Source organism: Corvus brachyrhynchos, unplaced genomic scaffold (genome assembly GCF_000691975.1).
Source record: "Corvus brachyrhynchos isolate BGI_N302 unplaced genomic scaffold, ASM69197v1 scaffold26, whole genome shotgun sequence".
NCBI lineage: Eukaryota > Metazoa > Chordata > Aves > Passeriformes > Corvidae > Corvus > Corvus brachyrhynchos.
The window spans coordinates 2,289,588-2,308,589 of record NW_008239324.1 but is presented as its reverse complement, the minus strand read 5'-3'; the positions used below and the strand labels follow the sequence as shown (position 1 = coordinate 2,308,589).

General features: G+C 46.1%; 1 protein-coding gene and 1 long non-coding RNA gene across 3 annotated transcripts in view; both read left to right on the top strand.

Moving 5' to 3' along the window:
- Nucleotides 1–9,135, top strand: part of CMIP (c-Maf inducing protein) — a 61,907-nt gene extending 52,772 nt beyond the window's left edge. Inside the window, exons 15-20 of the mRNA XM_017741026.1 lie at nucleotides 354–494; nucleotides 1,416–1,463; nucleotides 2,203–2,349; nucleotides 3,842–3,947; nucleotides 5,011–5,081; nucleotides 7,989–9,135. Of these exons, the coding sequence (XP_017596515.1) occupies nucleotides 354–494; nucleotides 1,416–1,463; nucleotides 2,203–2,349; nucleotides 3,842–3,947; nucleotides 5,011–5,081; nucleotides 7,989–8,042 (567 nt within the window). The 3' untranslated portion in view covers nucleotides 8,043–9,135. The remainder of the gene's footprint in view (nucleotides 1–353; nucleotides 495–1,415; nucleotides 1,464–2,202; nucleotides 2,350–3,841; nucleotides 3,948–5,010; nucleotides 5,082–7,988) is intronic.
- A 2,698-nt stretch (nucleotides 9,136–11,833) lies between these two features.
- LOC108448371 lies at nucleotides 11,834–18,996 on the top strand. Of its 2 annotated transcripts, XR_001864273.1 has the most exons (4): nucleotides 11,834–12,399; nucleotides 14,124–14,241; nucleotides 17,450–17,530; nucleotides 17,783–18,996. It is a non-coding gene; the product is annotated as an uncharacterized LOC108448371 (long non-coding RNA). The 2 variants fall into 2 exon arrangements; XR_001864272.1 differs by having other exon boundaries at nucleotides 17,450–18,996.
- The last annotated feature ends 6 nt before the right edge of the window (nucleotides 18,997–19,002 follow it).

Sequence of the window (19,002 nt, the reverse complement as noted above, 5' to 3'; positions counted from 1 at the left end):
GAAAGAGTGGATCAATTTTACCTGTTCTGGAGAGGGCTGTGGCATGGAGCTATCTTCCCGGCCTGATGCAAATGACTGCACCTCTCAGTCAGAAGGAATGGGCACTAATGGGAGGCAGGATAGACAGGCTGGCTTTTGGAGATTACACTTCATTCTTTACGAGTAAGAAAGTGGTTTCATGTGTTGGAAGGGCCATAAATATTGCTGTGATATCCTCTAATCTAACCTCCGTAATGCATGCTCTGAAAACTTACCAGGAATTTAAACCACCAAACCCATAGTGTAATTAGGATATTTGGAAGAAATGGAATGAAAGCCCTGCACTGACCACTCCCATTTTGTTCTGCTGCTAGATTTTGTGTTTGATGCTGGAATACAACATCATTGATAATAACGACACCCAGCTCCAGATCATCTCCACCCTGGAAAGCACAGACGTGGGAAAGAGAATGTATGAACAGCTGTGTGAGAGGCAGAGGGAGTTAAAGGAGCTGGTATGTCACCCTGCACATATTGCCATAGCACGTTGGGGTCTGTGCTCTCCACAAATGGAGGTACAAAAGAAAGACAAGCAGGGTGTGAAATTCCCAGTTAACAACAGGATGGGAGCAGTACTCGGAGGATTTCACTGTGAATATATATACTGTGTGATATTTACTGATGTGACTAATCCCATACTATGTTTATGAATGATATTCAATAACCTGCTTAGGATCTGTGTGAAGGAATAAAGGTGAAACCCTGCTGTCTCAAGATCTTACAAGTCAGCTTGTCAAATTCTGCCACCTTTTGACATATGAGTAGCAAATGGTTCTAGTGCTGGCCAGCATTTCTGAATGCTCTGGTATTCACAGCATTTCACTGAGATGGTCTTTAGGTCTAGTTCTCAGAGCTAGAGCCTACAGAAAAAAATTCTTCCTGACTTTTAAAGAGAGGACCTACAGATTTAAAATGGACCTGCTCTCATTAGCACTTTTTCACCTATGCAAACATACCCACAAACTTCCTCTTCCTTTCTTTCACATTTATATTTGTCTTTAACCCCTGCTCCCAGCCTGAAAAGTAGATGTTTCTTTTGAAGTCAAACAAATGATTTTATCAGCTGCGCCATCTTAACCCCTTTGCTCACTTTGCCCAGCATTTTAAAGTGGTTTCCTTTAAAGTGAAAGTAGCCAAATGCTGGCAGGCTGAAGCAGACAGAAGGCACGAAGACCCACTTAGCTGTGGTTAGTGGGTGTCCCATGGGGAGCCACAGGCACACTCAGTGCAGGAAAAGCAGGGATGAGGTAGAAGGGCTGGCAGGAAGCTTTGAAATGGGAGCAGGGTTTACTCTAGTGTGAGGAGCTTGCTGTACTTCAGTGAGTCTGAAACGTAGAATGGCAGCTTGTTTGACCAAAATATCTTCTCTTTTACAGCAAAGAAAAGGTGGCCCCACAAGGTTAACACTGCCATCCAAGTCCACAGTAAGTTAATCATGTCAATAGAAAAACAAGCTTTGTCTTTCTATATTTAAACACTTGATTTATGTTTGCCATGTGGCACAGTGGTTTTGGGCAGTTGAGTGGGGAGCCATTCTACTTGCTCTGTCAACACAACTGGAGTTTACACAAGTAAGGGCACATTTCTGCTCTTGGGTCTATGCAACAGTTTCCAACACCAGCACCAGGCTGTCATATTTATAGTGGCGCTCAGATTTGGAATGGCAGATCTGGGGACAGAATTTTACATTAAAAAGGCAAACTTCGCAATGTCCAGTTCTGGATTTTAGTCATGGAAGTCTCAAAAAGACCCAGCACTGTTGCATTTAAGCCTGGTGCAAACCCAGACTAACTTCACTGAGGCCAGGTAATGGTGCTGAGCACAGCTGGGACCTGGACCTTGTGGTTAAATCTTCATGAAGTTCAAAGACCCATCTTCAGCATTTGTTCCGACACTGAAGCCTTTGTGTCTCGTAAGGATACACATGCAAAGGACATTTTTGTCCTAATGTTTGGACAAATTTTTCCCAGGGTGTGTGAAGCAATGCTGCCACAAGAGCCCAGCTGCTTGCCAAACAAACAGAAACTGCTCTGTGTGGTTCTCTGTTACTGTAAACAAGCGGAGCAGTTGTGCAACTCGCTCTGGTTACCAGTATGGGTGACACTGCACGGTCTCAGCCTGGGCATCCACAGTCTCTCTTACCAATCTCCTGTCTGCTTCCAGGATGCAGACCTGGCCCGCCTGCTGAGCTCAGGATCTTTTGGAAATCTGGAAAACCTCAGCCTGGCTTTTACCAATGTGACAAGTGCTTGTGCTGAGCACCTCATCAAACTGCCTTCGCTCAAGCAGCTGAACCTGTGGTCGACTCAGGTAAGTGCTCTGCAGCCTGACGCTCAGAGCAGGAAGCAGTGCTGACTAATTCCAAAATTCCACACTACGTCAGCACAAGAAGAGTGTGTGAAGAGGCTTGCTTAGATAACTTTGTCCTCCTGCTATTTTTACAGGGCCTTCCTGTGGTTTAGCTCATCTTGGCAGCTGATTTTCTCTTCCCCCTTTTTTTTTTTTTCAATTTTTAATATTTGTTTTATTTTTAATTATAAAAGCGTTGCTGCTCTCTTGGGTTGAATGTTCCAGTTGGACATGGTTGCTACTGTGTACTGAGTAGAACTTGTGCTGCTGTTCATCTGAGAAGTGCTTCTGCTTTCACCCAGTTAGGATGAAAAAATTATGCTGTGCAGCTCATGTGGTCAAGCAAAGCACAGAGTCTGTGCAGTTTAGGCAAAGAATTGCTTGAAAACTGAACAACCCAACAGCAACAAAAAAGCCCTTAAGATAATGAATAAGTAGAAGGAAATTATAATGAGAATGTGATTATTTTGTAAGCAAAAAGAGACCAAGTTAACTGAACAAATTATTCAGCTGTTGATTGAAGGAACTTCTAAAATTAAATTTTTCTTCTACATTTCCCTGCTGATTTTGCTTGCTGAGGTTCTCCACTGTGAATAGGTTTTCCCCATTTTCTGTTAGCACCTATTCATAGTGCTCACTGAAAATATGATTATTGTCAGTGCAATCACAAAAAGCAACATTTTTTTAACCAAAATGTCATGTAAATATTTTGTTTTGTTTTCCTAACTACTTTGTATCCCAGAAATATCCTTTTTTTTTGTATGGGGAATATGAACTAGAAACTGATTGCTCTCTTGTTTTAAGACTGTTTGTATCTCCTCCAGATTTGTCTTAACAATGTAACTTTTGCATTTGAAAAACTTCGATGCTTTTTGTTCAAAATGAGTTTGATTTCACTGAATGAAGAGCCTGCTTTTCGTGTGGTTTTTTTTTTTTTAATTAAAGAATTAAAAAAGGGTTTAGATTCCATTTTATTTTGCGATATCCTGGTTTCCATTAATCTAGAATTTAGAAACAGCAGAAACCAAGTGGGTCAATAGAACAATTACCAATCAATAGTACATTGTTCTTGAGACCAAAATAGCTAATTAATACCACTTGCATCGTGCTTTTTTTGTGTGATGTGGTTGGGAACTGTCTGAGGCTGCCATAACCATCGTGTATAGTCTGGGTGGGAGCCCGCTTGTACAAAGTCCAGGCTTCAAAGGCACCACTCTAATTAAGTGATGGCCTGTGGTTAAGTGCACACAAGTCACTTAATTCCTCTGTTCCCCGCCTTCGAGACAGGGATAAAACTATTTGCTTTCTCTGCTGTCATTTGTGATGGTGGCGAGCGATTGGAATGTGGCTTTGAGGGCTCAGTCCAACCCCGTTTCCATGGCTCTGTTTGCACTGAGGTCCTTGCAGGAGGTGTCGGTGCCTTGTCTGACTCGGCTCTGCTTGTGCCCCACAGTTCGGCGACGCAGGGCTGCGGCTCCTGTCCGAGCACCTCACCATGCTGCAAGTGCTCAACCTGTGCGAGACCCCGGTCACGGACGCCGGGCTGCTGGCACTGAGCTGTGAGTGACAAAACGGGGGCTGTGTGGGACACTTGTGTGGAATTCGTGCAGGATCAGGCAGGAGACGGATCTCTCATTGCCATGGCACTGCTTCTGCAGGGATTTAGGACAGGCCGTGGCTGTGTTTGGGTTTAATCTTCCCTTCTCCCTGCCCAGTCCTGCAGCCATCCGGCTGCGGGATGGGGACCTGAGCCTGATGGCCCTGAGTGGCCTCATGTGGGCTTTGTCCTCCTGGGCCATACTCTAGATCTTGCCTCTGGCTTCATGGCACCTGTCTCTATCTCATGTGGTGACCTGTTGCCCAGGGACCTCCCAGATTTCTTCCCATGGCTATCCCCTCTGGTTGGGACCTGGCCTTGTGGTGCAGGAGGGGAAGATTGCAAAGCCATCTGGCAGCTTCTCAGTCAGTGCAGCAGGTTCCATACTCCTGGCAGTTTTTGTTCCTTTGTTTTTAGGGAGGTGAAACTCTCCCTGTTCTTAGTTTAAACAAGGCAAGGCAGAGTGAGGCATCCAGGATTCCCTGAGCACTGAGAGCTGCTCGGTGTGCTGGAATGAACCTCCCTCCTGCACCCAGGAGTGCATTATAAACCTCATTGTTGGGTTTAGAGGGCTACTTTAGTAGGCTTGATCCTACGCAGACGTGCCAGACAGGCCAGTAGTTATGGCTCATCTTAGGAAACTATTCTGCTAAGTACTGGAGCCTAAAATGGGAATGGGGGGAGGAGAGGGAGGCCTGCCAGATCAGTGAGCACCACGCAGAGCACTGAGAACGGGCACTATTCAGAATAATGTGCAGGAAACCGATTATGAGAAGTTGACTGAACTCCTTTGAAGTCAGCAGACTTAAGCATATGCTTGATGGCCCTTCCTAAATAGGGACTTTTTCCTGGATGAGGGCCCAAACAGCTGTTTATCCATTTGTATTTCTGTATTTTACACTATTCAGCTTTTTCCTGGGAGTGTTGCACATAGTCATGTCTTGTTTATGCTTTGGCCTACTGTAAGCATGATATTTTAAGAAAATGCAGCATGATCATAAATATCTGTGTGTTTTCTCTTTCAGCCATGAAGAGCCTGTGTAGTTTAAATATGAACAGCACCAAACTTTCAGCAGATACCTACGAAGATCTCAAGGTATTTGTGAATTGCATCCTCTAGAGATGAGAAGTAGCTGTAGCAAGAGCATGGTGGTGATGCCTAGGGCAGGGAGAACTGACCCTGTGGAGTGGGTAGCATGAAAGTTACCTGAAGTGGTGAAGTGGATTATTTTGGGGATATAATTAATGACTGAAGGCAGCATTGTGAGGTTTCCAGCTTTGATGGACTCAGGAAACATTTAATATACTGAATAGAGAAGCATGAGATAGAATCAGGAGCTCAATCTTTTTGCCAGTGCTATCAACAGTAAAGGCTTTATCAGTAAAAGTTTCATAAATAGAAGCATATTGATTGTTTCTGATGAGGATACAGAGACAGGTACAATCTAGTGCACACCATGTCCTGTACTGTTAACAGGACTAGAAGTAACTTGGGTGAACAGGATCATGGAGCTTTGATTTGGAAGGCAAAGGGAGAACTAAAAGCATCGAGGAAGATGCAAATTTATCTTGACACCTCTAGGACTGGAATTGGGCTCTGAGCAGAAACGTCTGCACAGATGCCCAGTTCTGAAATTTGACATGTAATGTCTGGTTTTTACTGTGACTTTATAGCTGCTTAGGAAAAATGGTGTAAAGAACCAGGATGAAGCCCCAGGGGGTTTCAGACAAAGCTTGCTTGAAATGTGTTGGCTTTTATGACTTCATGTGGACTTTGCCTTCGTTCTGGTGTTGTGTGAGTTGCCTCTCCCAAAATCTTACCTCAGAGACCCAAGGACTCAAGATGAAACTCGACATTTGCTTGTCTTGGATGTTGAAACAGATTGGGCCAGGTTTACTGAAAAGGTCCCAACCTTGGGTTGAGTTTGGAACTTGAAGCAAGTTCTATAACTGCTCTGCTTTCAAAATTCACTGCAAACGTCTGTCTTTGGTTCTGGCTGTGGAGCCAGGGCTCCCCCAGGGACTCAGCTGCAATGCTGCTTGCATGGAGTTTTCAAGATCAAGTTTTCAAAACTTGTGTCACAATTGTATATGCAAAGAAGTCATCCTTGGAATTAACAGCTGGCTTGCAGATGGGTTCACACAATGGAGCTTGTTTCAGGCCCCAGGCATTTACAGACAATCAAGGTCAATGCTGTATTTGGCCCAGGGCTCTGAAATCACATCTATTGAAAGGCTCCCCCAATCCCACCCCTGCTTCTGAGGCCCTTTGCCACTCACTTCTTACTGAAACTCACATTTTCCTAACCAGTTCCCTCTGCTCTGGTATTGCATTAATAGTCCTTAGCAGCAACACAAGAAAGTGACTTGCCAGGGCAAACAGCAAAACTGGCTGTGAGAAAAGTCCTGATGATTGCAGAGAATTCAAAAAGCTGAGAAAACAGGCAGGCATCACTTTTTCCCCTTTCACCTCTTCCATTGAGATTTATCTCGGTGGCCATTTTTTAGGGCCCTGTGTGTTCAAAGGTAGTAGTTTCTCTCCCTGGGGCACATGGTTGTAGGTTTGTTAAGAACAGCTCAGACTTCAAAGAACGTATTTATGATACAAATCTTTTCTTCTTCTCCCCTCAGTTTGCGAGAGCATTTGGGGCACAAGCCAGTGATGACATTTCCTCTCAGCTCCATCCCCCACCCCACTAAATACGCTTGCACACACACAGACACCCACATATGTACCAGGCAGGCTGAACCAGACAATAAATAAACACCCACTACTGAAGTCATTATTGCCTAACTGAAAAATTATTTGCTGGCAGTGTCTGTAGGATTATGAATAGCTCTTATCAAAATATGCGTGCACATAAATCAAGGAGTGAGGTAATAATGACTCCTAGAAACTTCCAAGTCCTCAATTATGCCCTGGCCTAATTAAACATGTTTATTTGTTTTGAGAGAATTAGCCGTGCAATTATGGTCAGAGAGCGTGGAAACGGGATCGGCTAGTAGGAACAGCGCAAATGGCCCGTCCCTGTCTGCCTCATGTGGGGTAATTCAGGAATGACACGGCCAAAAGCAGCGGAGTTGTGACAGGGAGACTGCAAAGACACCAAAAGTTGCTAATGCTCTACAAATTGTTTTAGTACGTGGAGGGTAAAGTGAGCAATGTGGAGGCCGAAGGAGGAACGTGTCTCTGTCTGCTGCAGTTCAAGGCCTTCATGGCGGGAGTTGGACAGACACATTTTGCTAAGCATTTGCTTAAAAAATGATGCTCAGGGTCTGATCTGGACCTGGTGGCTGGTGCGTGGGTTTTAGAGCAGGTGGGACTCCAGTCCTGTGTGTGTGTAAGGGCTCAGCTTCGTGTTCCTTCGCCGTGCCCGCCCGCTCCGGCTCACCGCTGAGCTCAGCACTGGGTGAGGGTGTCACGCCTCTTCCTGCAGTTGTGGTTGACAGATCAGTCCTCCCAGTTTGCTGGGAGGTGCTTTGTCCCTTTCTATAGCCCTCCTCCAGATTTGGATACGGCCTCTGAATTGAGTAAGTCCAAGGATTGTTTCCACATAGGAAACAGGCCAGAAAGCTGTATCTGCCCTTTAGCTCTCCTGGGCTGCCTGTCATCCTCACCACCACCAGCGGGGCTCTGTGCTTTCCTTGCCAAGCAGAGGTGCTTTCATCCTCTTTCAGGAGCCCACATTCGAAATACAAGTACGATCTTCAGAGCTGAACAGGTCCCAGGGTTGCTGTCACACAAAAAGTCACAGGACACAAAGGTTTTTTGGCCTTTACCTCCCCTGGGCAGCCAATTATCAACACCAGCAACAGCGCGGCAAGGTGCTCTCCGTCCCCAGGAAGTTCTTTTACCCCCCTTCTCTATTCCTCCTCAAATTTGGGTACCACTGCTCTGTTGGATAAGTACAGGGAATCATCCCACACAAGAGATTTGACAAAAATCACGTTTTACCTGAGCCCTGAACATGTTGTTAATTCTGACCTCTTCCTCCCCTCACAGGCTAAACTCCCCAACCTAAAGGAGGTGGACGTCCGCTACACCGAAGCCTGGTGAACTCTCCCTGCCTCCGACTCTTCTCTTTTGCTTCTTGTGAGAAGGAAAAGATTTTTAAAACAGATTGAAACAAACCAGAAAATAACTTTTGGCCAATTCCTGTAGAGCAGCGAGTCCAGGGACTTGGTGGCAGGAGTTGTGGTTGTGGGGTAGCAGAGTGGAGTTGTGTGTGTTGGGAGGATGGGGCAAGCCTGGACCCTGTCGGATTCTTTCAGCTTTGTGATTTCAGAATCAACATAATTTAAATCGAAAAGGAAACAAACAAACAAACAAAAAAGGACTTTGTAGCAGCAAGAGGATTATAAAGAGGAAAAAAACACCTTTGTGGATTTTATTTGCCTTTGTGTTTTATGCCGTGTTGAGAAAAAAAAATATATTCCTTTGTCCTTATTTACCTGGGTTTCCTCGGCTGGCACCCAGCCAGCCAGAACTCCTGTTTCACCAGTTTTGCTCCAGAAAATCAAACTTACAAAAATTTCAAGAGAAGAAAACCAAAACCAATATGATTTTCACCTCCCCCCATGTCCTTGCAGTTGTTATGCAAAGTAATTTTGTTGTACATAAGATTTACATAATGCACCTATTTAAGAAAATGGTTCACAAATAACAGGTCTGGGACCTGTCTTTTATTTATGAATTGTTAATTCTTTTACCCTTTTTTTTGCGTATAGTACTGTATAAACTAGTTTGCTGTCTTGTTGTTATTATTATTTTTTTTAAGGAAATGTCCTCCTTGAAGAATTGCCTTTTAGTAATGCAAACTGTATTATACTCCTCTCTGTCAACATTCATTGCGTTGTCTTTTTTAATTTCAAAATGCCTCAAATGTTATCAAAAAGGAAGGAAACTCTTTATCAAGGGGAGCGTGGTTGTCGGGGAGGGGGTGCAGGGATTAATAAAAGTCACAATTCCTTCCAAATTCTGAAAACTTTCTTTAGTCTTTTAAGCCATGTCAGGTTTAAACATGGGAGACGGGGACAAGACGTTTATTTTGCCAATGGGGTGTTTGCAAACTGTAGATTTTACAAGTTGCCTCCCTTGTTTTCTGTTTATGTCCGATATTTCAAAAAGAGAAAAAAAAGCTCTCCCTCCACTTTGTGCATCAGCTTTTTCTGTTGGTTTTTTTTTTTTTTTTTTTTCCCCCCTCCCCTCATTCCCTTCCCCTGTCCTGTGCTCCCCCTCCCTGCCCTGTTCTGTGCACGCATTGTTCTGCATGTTCCTCTGGGGAGACTGAGGAAATCGCGGTGTTGCTGATCCGATAGCTCTGACCTGTCTGTAAATGTGACTGCTACATTTTTCAAATTCCACAGTTGCTTAGAAGATGATTTTTTAAAAATTGTGGTTTCTTTTATAACTATGCTGTTGACTTTTTTTTTCATAATGAGCCTTCATTGTACAGAGCTGCTTATTTAAAAAAAACAAACAAAAACAAAACAAAAAAGTTTTTTCCTCTGTTTAACACTTTTATTTTATTCTTCAGCACCTCAAGGTTTCACATACAGCCAATGTAATTTTTTATATAAATATATATATATTTAATCTTATTCAATGGAAAGCCAAGCTTTTTGTTCAGGTTTTTTTGTTGTTTTCCTTTTTTTTTTTAAGTTGTTGCTAGATGATTTTTTAAAAATTGTGGTTTCTTTTATAACTATGCTGTTGACTTTTTTTTTCATAATGAGCCTTCATTGTACAGAGCTGCTTATTTAAAAAAAACAAACAAAAACAAAACAAAAAAGTTTTTTCCTCTGTTTAACACTTTTATTTTATTCTTCAGCACCTCAAGGTTTCACATACAGCCAATGTAATTTTTTATATAAATATATATATATTTAATCTTATTCAATGGAAAGCCAAGCTTTTTGTTCAGGTTTTTTTGTTGTTTTCCTTTTTTTTTTAAGTTGTTGCTATGTAGACAGCCCTGTCTCAAATGATGTTGTTTTTCTCTTTTTTTCTTTTTTTTTTTTAATAATGAAACAAATTGAGTCTTAACTCATGTAGTGTGTCAGGTTTTTTTGCCCCCCCTTCAAATCCCAGACTGTATGAAGATGCAGTATGGGAAGGAAGAAGAAGAAGAAAAAAAAAAAAAAAAAAGAAAAAATATGCCAACATTTTCCTTAGCACTGTTGCTTTTACCAATGGTTTACTACTACTGTTCTGTAGCTGTGTACAAAGAGATGTGAAATAATTTCAGGCAAAAATAAACTGTAAGTGAATATCTTTTAGCTGCGTGCTTTGTGTTTTCTTTGAAGCAGGCTTTGGCTGGCTGGTGATGAGGGGACACTGGGAGGTGCAGACTCCAGGGGGACCAGCAGGCAGCCAGGGCATTTGCCACCACTCCCCAGGCTGGAGGAACCACCACCTAGAAGGGAGGGAGGAGGAGGAAAAGGAAGGAGGACAGCTGAGCTGTGTGTGTCCTGTTCTTGCATCCCTCCCAAGGACTGTTCTCTGCACCATCCCCAGTCCTTCAAAGGCTGAAGGAGTCCTTGCAGTGACCATCAAAAGAGTTGCACCGGTGAGGGGTTTCTTGCACTGGTTGCCTGATGTAGACAGTGAGGGAAGCACTGGGGTGTCTCCAGGCTTGAGAGGGGTTTCTGTACATTAAGGTGCATTTCAGAGCAGCCTCCAAAAGCAGGGATGTGCTGTGTTTGTGTTCTCCCAGTGTCCTTGATGGAGCACTCCAGGCTGTGGGCTGGATGCCAGCAGGAGACCCAGCTGGAGCTCCACAACTCTGCCTCCATCGTTGGCACAGCTACTGAACTCTTCAGCTTTCAAACAAATGGGTCCCACTTGAAACCCATTCCTTCAGGTGTTCTGAGAGCCGCCTTCATCACCTATGTTCCCTGGCTCCTGTACTCCCACTTCTATCTGAATTTCTGTTCTGTTCCACAAAAGAGACTTCAGGACATGGAGAAACACAAGGGTTTGTACTGTGCTTCCAGCCAAGCTCAGAAGAGCTCACAGGGTGGCCCTTGATAAAGAGAATTACCTGCCTTCATTTTTTTTCCTTCACTGAAACCAGAGAGCTGTTGCTGAGGCTGTTGGGCTTTTTGGGTGTTTCCCTTGAGCAGTCACTGCTGCCTATGGGCTGTCCTGCCCTGGCAACAGCAAGGACTTCACAAAGCCCTTCTGGACCCAGAAGAGCCAGAAATATTCCTGGGATGTTGCATGAGGGACTGAGAAGGAAGGAGAGCTTTAAGCCTTGGTGAGATGAAAGTGTGTGTTGGATACAGCTGCTCTTCCTGCTGCGGACAATGACCCCTCCCTGAGCTCCCTAGGCTCTGCCTTTGGGGGAACTGGTGACAGCATTTGGCTTCTGCAACCTCAGCGGGATCATCAGCAGTGGGAGAAGCCTGGACATCCACAGAGCTTTGCTGAGATGCCACGTTAGGTGACTTGGAGTGAGCAGGGAATGGGCATGTGTGAGATCCCCCTTCAACACCTGCCCCAGCCCTGCCTTCTGCAACAGCCTCCAAGAAACTCCTTTGTGCTCCTTCCCCGCTCCTGAACCAGCAGAATCTCCCCCTGCCGTGGCAGCAGGCTGAACCAAGTCTGAGTGAGCTTGGAGCTGGTCAGTGTGGTGTTAAGTAAAATGGTACTTGGGGTCTGTCTCACCTGGCTGGAGCCGTCCCTGTGCCAGGGCAGCTGCCTTTGGTCTCAGGCCTGCGCAATTACAGAGCAGCAGTGGGAGGCTGTCTCAGGATTGTGTCCGAGTGAGGATTCTCCTGTCAGCTGTGGAAGGTGGGGATTAGACATGCTGTAATAGAGATGCTGTATCTCAGCTTGCACTTAGTTTTCATGAGCTTTTTGTACCAGAGCACTGGGCCTCGTGGCTGGCTGGTGGCTTCCCCTGGATAATGATGTCTTTCTGCCTGTGCCCAGCTGCTGCTCGCTGATAATGGAGCCGTTCAAAAGCTGCCTCGTTCCATTTGGGAGGTGACTGCAGCCCATCATCCCGGGGACTCGGAATGCCAGGGGCTTGTCTAACCTGCAGCTCTCGGCTTTCAACCCGAGCTCGTGCAGTACCTCTGATGCAAGTCCAAAGAGCACAAAGCGGCAGCACTGCCAAGTTTCAGGAGCAATTTTCTCCTGTCCTCATTAAAACCCTGTGCTTGTCCTGCCTTCCTACTGCTGCTTCCACTGCTCACAGCTACCTTTTGAGTTTCAGAAGACCAAACACAAAGATGAATCGCACAAAGCACCTTTGCCTCCAGTTTCCCAGCTGTGTGGGCTCGGCTTATTTGTTGCTCAGAGAGTGAAAGATATGCCTAAAATCCTGAGAATTCAGCATGGATTTGCTTGTAGGGGAGTACTGAAACAGCTGCTAGCCTGAAGCATTGTCTGGTGGGATTTTTACCAGGTAAGAGCTTGGTATGTGTTGTTCACGGGATCCAGGTGGAGGCCAGGTTATCCTCAAGTCCCACCCCTGGGGACCTGAGGCTCCTTGCCTAATGCTGGCTAAGGGACCTCACGGGGACGTGTGGGAGATGGTGGCACTGGGTGGGTGTGGAGCACCTGCAGTGTCCCTGGGGCAGACCTGCAGCTTGCTCTGTGTCCTGATCTTCCCCCAGAGCAGGTGGGCTTTGTCCTGGGGCTGTGATCTGTCCTGGTCCCCAAGGCAGGGAGAGGCTCCATCTCTGAGCCCCTCCAGCACCGAGAACAAGAAGTGTCTCTGATGCTCTTCACTCCTTACGCTTCCCAGAGAGCATCAGGTAAAGCCCTCTTGGAAATACAGTGGTCTCTGGGCTAGCAATCCCCAAATGCAGTAAAGGATTTTTAATCTGGAGAAAGAGCTCCTTGAAACTTTCCAAACATCTATAAGCAGTAGGGCAGTAAGTGCTGCTAAAGGCAGTGCTGACCTCTCCCAGCCCCTGTAACACCAACCAGCTGTGCCCATTAGAACACATCACTCAGTTATATTGCTGTCTCTTGAATTTTTAATGATTTTTTCCAACTAAATGGAGTACACGTATCAAAAGATTTGTTTTATGTAGATGTTACAATGCATTTTTTTTTCCATTTTCTATTGACGGGGGAAAAGTTTAAGTAAGTATTTGAGATTAGCCATTTTTGTTAACAGATCTTGGAACGTCCTTTTTGCCAGTAATATCAAACGTGCAGGTATTTTTCCTGCGAGCCAGATAACTCCTTTTTTTTTCAGGTAATCTCACTTTCATGCTTTTCACCAACCAGCTAGAACAAGTACTGTGATACATTTGTAATTTTCCAATAGGCTCTATCAGGTTTTAAATATATACATACCCAGACCTCACAGAGATCTGCTGGCCGTGGATGAACCTTGTTGATGTAAATTTGTGTCTTTTACCTACCAATCTCTACAAGGACCCAAACAGAGCTTTGTGTAGGAGAACAGAGCTCCCAGTTTGTGTTCAGACCACTGAATTGGTCTCAGCACCTAAATTCACCAGTTTGCTTCACAGATCTGGCAGTTGATATAGTAACCAGTTTCCTGTTAATTTTTTCTTCCAACTGGGATAGGATATCAAACATTAATCCTTTAATTCTAATGCAGCATACATTTGAAGTTGAGTTGTTCACAGTAGATACTGAGATACTTTAAATCATAGCAGGCTTTCCCACCCAGAATCTCCTGGTTTTGCATAAGCCTTTGCTGTGAAATCCCTGCTTTTGTCTTAAATCACGAAAAAGTTCTAAAAAGAGAAGTTCGCTTTGAATATGAGGTCAGAGACCCACTGACTGTCACTTCTTTGGTATGCACTGCACCCCCTTATGTTGAAATACTGAAACCTTGGCTTAGGAACGCTTTTCTTTCTATATTTTACCTATTATGATGACATTAAGGATAACTAATGTTAGTGAGTCATTTGCCAGGTGCTTTATGATCTTGGGGCTAGGTTTGGTTATTTACTGCTGCAGAGGGGCAGAGTGTGATCCTTGAAAGCTGCAAAAACACATTTATCAGGAACACTTCAAATTTCAGTTTAGGCCATAATGTTGGAAAGACACAATCTGTGGTTGATTGTTGTTTATAAAAGAGAAAAGGTATTGTAAACCTGTCTATTGACTAGGGTTTTATGTTGTTCTCCGATTCTGTTTTACCAGCTGTCTTCTTTCCACGTGGTTCTCGCTAGGCCTGACAGATGGGATGAGCAGTGGCAGGGCTGGGGGAGCATCCCTGTGCCTGCGTGCCTGGATGGGGCCCATCAAGATCCCCTTCATGGTAAGGAAAAGAGATTCTGCTCTGCTCCTAGCGTAGGAGCAGGATTTGTCCAGTGTAGCAATAAAAAAATAAACCTTTATAAAAATCCCAGCTACAGCTGAAGCAAACCTCCCTGTGACTCGGGGGAAGGGCTGTGTGAGGAGCAGCCGGGACAGCTGAGCTTAGCCACAGCATTGCTCCTGCCCTCACTGAGGTGAAATTCTTGTTTTAACATTGCAGTGAACTCGGTAGAGTATTTTTGGCTGGAACAGTCTGACCCAGACTTCTGCAACAGTCCACTATTAACTGATAAGTTAAAGGAGGCTCTAGGGGAATCATGGATGTGGCTAATGGGATGAAATCCATCCCTGGAACGGAGACTGGCAGAGGGCTGAGTCTCCTCGCCGAAGCCTGGTAGAGATGCCAGGTCCTGCTCCTTCACAACTCTTTTCTTCAGAAAATGTGCTGGGTGTCATTGTCAGAGGGATTTCTGGTTTAGAGCTGGGGGAATCTCCCCCAAGTGTGGAGGGCAAAGCTCCACTGCGCAGCCAGAGCTGTGCATGGCCATCAGATGCTCACACAGGATTACATCCCTCAAGGAGGTGTGGAATTCCCTCTTTGGGGGGTTTGTCTGGCTCCCCCTGACAGGAGAGCAGGTTGTGGTGGCTCTGCTATGGTGCCTGTGACAGTGAGCTTGTGTTCCTGCACAGTGAGAGCTGCAGGACCCCAGAGTGCCAAGCCTCTGCCCAGGTCACTGTCTTCACATTTTGGGAGCTTCCAAACCTCCTTTCTTGGAAATACAGTGGATTTATGAGGACAGGGAAAAGGGGTTGGTGTGCACAGGGCAGAGCACGGTCCTGATGGGTGTTTCCAAAATGCAGCCCCAGCCCCCTGCTACCAGTGAGGGGGTCCCCAGTCCCCCCAAATGACATGAGGAGGGTCTGGGCTGGTGGGCATCGCTAGATGCTCTGGCAGGCCCAGTGCCAGGGTCACCTCCTGTGAGAAACTCTCAAATAAATAAATAAAAGCCCCAAACCAGGGCGGGGGGGAGAAGAAAAAGGGAAAAAAAGTTGCAGTTGAGGTTGAGGCTGCTGCAGAGCTGATGACATCAATGTTTCCATGGCGACAAAATCCGAGCTCTGGCACCAGCCACTGCGGTCCTGGGCCTTCCTCCTCCTCCTCCTCCTCCTCCTCCTCCTCTCCCTGCCCTGCTGCCCAGGGCCTCTGAACTGCGCCCTGCTCCCGGCCCCATGTGGAAGTTAGTTGGTGAAATTGTCCATTTTTCATCCCCACTGCTGTGCCAGCACATCCCAGGAGTGATGAGGGAGAACTGCCATCAGCAGGGACGTGGGGACACGGTGGCTCTGTGACTGTCCATTGCCACGCCACAAGTCATCTCCTGTCCGTTCAAGGACTCCAACATCTTCATGGTGGCCAAACAGAGCTCTTGGCTTCCTGCAGCTCACGAGTGAAGTTGCTTTGGGTTTTGGGGCCTGGTTTGGGCTGACACTGTGCTCAGGAGCTATGGGGAGCCCAGCCTGGCATGGGGACCCTTCCTTTCCCTGGACATGGTGTGGTGTGGCCTGAAGGCAGCAAATGGCTGGAGGGGTGACTGTGGAGGAGCAGGTGGGTGGGATATTTTCCATTCCTCCATGTCTTAAAATGCAGCACGAAGCAAACCCATCAGTGGCCACTCCTTTGCTGGGAAGTTGTCCCAGCACAGCATGGGTTGGGTCTGGGTAATTTTTTTCCCTATGATTCAGGTTAAAATCCTTTAAGTACCCACAGCGTCAGAGACCACCCCCAAGGAGAATTAGGGAAATTCATAAGATGACAACGGTGTTTATCCTCCCCCACCATCACGTTTTCCCTCCTCTTCATTAGTACAAATGAGCAGCCTCTCCTGAAGTTTGGTTATTCTCTAGAAATGCACTGCATTCAGACAAGAGCAGTCATTAGTCACCAGGGTGAACCCAGGGCTAACGAGCAGTGAGTGAAGTGAGGAAAAATAATTGGCAAGAGGTTTGGGTCTAAATGAAGTGGGATTTCAGTGCTGTGCTCAACTGAAGCCATGCCATATCTGGCCAAGGGTGAGCACCCTGACCAGTGCTCCCACAGCAGTCTTGACAGCCCAGAAGGACCCCACAGGCCCCTCCACATGGTGGCAGGTTGGTTGGTCGCTGGTGGCCGAGGGCTCTGTCCTGCCATGAATTCATCTCCAGTGAAAAAGTATAATCCAAGTCCCATGAAAGCTGATGGAAAATGTTCTTTTTTAGCTCATTTCAAGGCAGACCCCAGTGATTAATAAGCAGTCTGGGGATCTTTGTTCGGTTCTGTGTTTTTAAGTGGATACTGAGTGCCTAAAGGCTCCAGTGACGGATTGTGTCACATGATGCCACTGCATCACTCCACGTGTGACCACGGCCAGCCCTGTGTGACCCCACCAGGGACTGTCTCCTTGCCTGTCTGCACTCTGAGGCACAGCTCTAGCTTTGAAGTTGGGGGTTTGGGTCTTGGTGAAGCTGTTGTTATTTCAGAAAAAGAAAAAAAAAGAAGCAATCTGTCTAAAAGAGAAACATCTGGCATGTGAGACACTGCTGGCGCTCAGGCTCCAGGGTCTGTGATCCATCAGGCTCTGAGCTGCTCTGCTGCTGAGCGTGGCTGAGCTGAGCCAGTTTCTGGGAAGGAAAGGAAAAGCTCAGCAGAGGCACAGCAGAGCTGCCAAATCCCACATGGCACGAGGGAGCCAGCCTGGTGCTCCCACCCGGGGCACTGAGGCAGCGGTAGAGCAGGTGACCAGGGGTGCAATCACCTCATGCCACTTTCATTTTGGGGGAAAAACACACAATATACCAGGAGGCAGAACTGTGGTTCAAGCAAAGCCCAACCTGCTGCTTGAGTCTTTAAAGGAAGTTCAACAGTTTTGCAGTAAAATGGCTTAATTTTATCCCACAGCTGTGGTAGGAGCAAAGGCGATTAACTAACTGCAGATCTCTTGAGAAAATAAAGGATTTTTTTAGGCCTGAATTTTTGAGAATAATTATCAATTTATTGATATCCCTTCAAAATAATTATGAATTTTACACAGTACCAGACCTCCACTACCCAATTTCTGGTCACAAGAGAGGAGTGTAGTCAAAGGGAAATGACTCACAGCTGCCTGTGGTTGAAATTAATAAGATATTTATCTGGAAATATTCTTGTCAGTGGCTTTTCCTTGTATTTTGAGTCAGGACAACAGCGTGGAAAACATCGCCAAGACAGTGGTGTCCTCACTGTGGCGGCTGCAGGGACAGGAGGATCAGCTCTGGTAAGTGGAGGATCAGAGGGTTTAAGGCCAAGAAACCCCTGTCTTAATGTTCCAGCTCACTTTCTGCAGGAAGCAGCCCATGATAACCCCACAAGTGGTATTTACTGAGGACAGAAGGGAGAAAGGAGATGATGGGGAAAACCAGAGATCAGCTGTGAGACCTTGGGATCACGCTTGTTCTTTTTAAAAAATTTTTCTTTGCCCATCCCAAGAAAGCCCCTTCACATCCTGCATTATCTTGCCTGTAAGCAGCAGCTCTTCCAGGAGATTTAAATAGACGTGGAGGAGAAATCCTTCCCCTGCTTGCACCCGGGGTTACCCTGCGCGTCATCTTCCCGGAGAGAAGCAGCAGTGGCCGTGTGAGAAGAGAACTGAGCTTTCTGAATTGCTTCAAAGCCCTGCTCTGCCAACCAGATTATTGATCAAGAGGAAACGTCGGCGTTTCAGAAGCTTCCCCAAAAAGGCACGGAGCCTACTCGGCTCCCGTGCGTCACTGGGGATTTTTTTATCCGCGGATTTTCCGGCGTGTTTAACACAGCCGGGTCGTCCAGGAGGGACCCTGGCAGAATCTCCCTGCCGAGTGACTCACACTTGCACATCATGGGAATATGGGTTGACTTCAACATACTGCACTTTTCAACTCTGATTCATGCCACCCCAGGAGAGTAAATAAGGCAACTCCACACACATCTCGGCCGTGACGAGCTGCCTTCCCACTGAAAAGGTGTCAAGGCGAAGGACACTGCCAGGGAATGGTGTCACCTATAGCTTAGCCAGCGATTTCCCAAATAGGATAAAATGTCTCTTTGCATGTATACCATGAGTCCCCTTGCAGCCCAGGGTACCTGCTCTCTTGCACATTGCAGGAGGTCTTTACTAAACCAAGGACGCTGCGCTAATTCCAGCAAGGTTTTGGCAGGTTTGCTAAAGCCTGGGGACATTCATTAGCAACCTGGGGTTGTCACTTTTCAGGCAGATCGTCTCTCCGCAGATCACTTCAGAAGGGTGTCTCAAGAAAGCAGAGAGCCTCTCTCGTCTGGATGATTCCCAAATTCAGGGTAAGCCAGGTCGCTGCTGCAGAAGGCGTTACGTGATGTGTTTAGCACCATAGAGACAAAAATCAGGAGCATATTTTTTTAACACGATCTAAATGAATTATGTATCCGAAATCAGTTGTTTGGGGAAAAACTCCAGCTGTCATTACTGGTACCTGAATGGTGGTGAGTCACCAAATTACATCCTTGGGTTGGGGAAACAGCGAGCTGAATAAGTAGATGTCTAGTTGCCTGTTTAAGCCAGTGAAGCAATCCAGCTAAAGCACCTCCTGTACCAGTCAGATGATTTCTTCGGTACAATTTTACTCCAATCCTGGCTTGCAGCTTTGCCAAGAAAGCCCAAGGAAAGAGCCCAGGTGCTCCTTACAGCTCCTGTTCAGCGTCTGCAGGCAGTGGCAGCCCCTGCCCTGGGTCAGC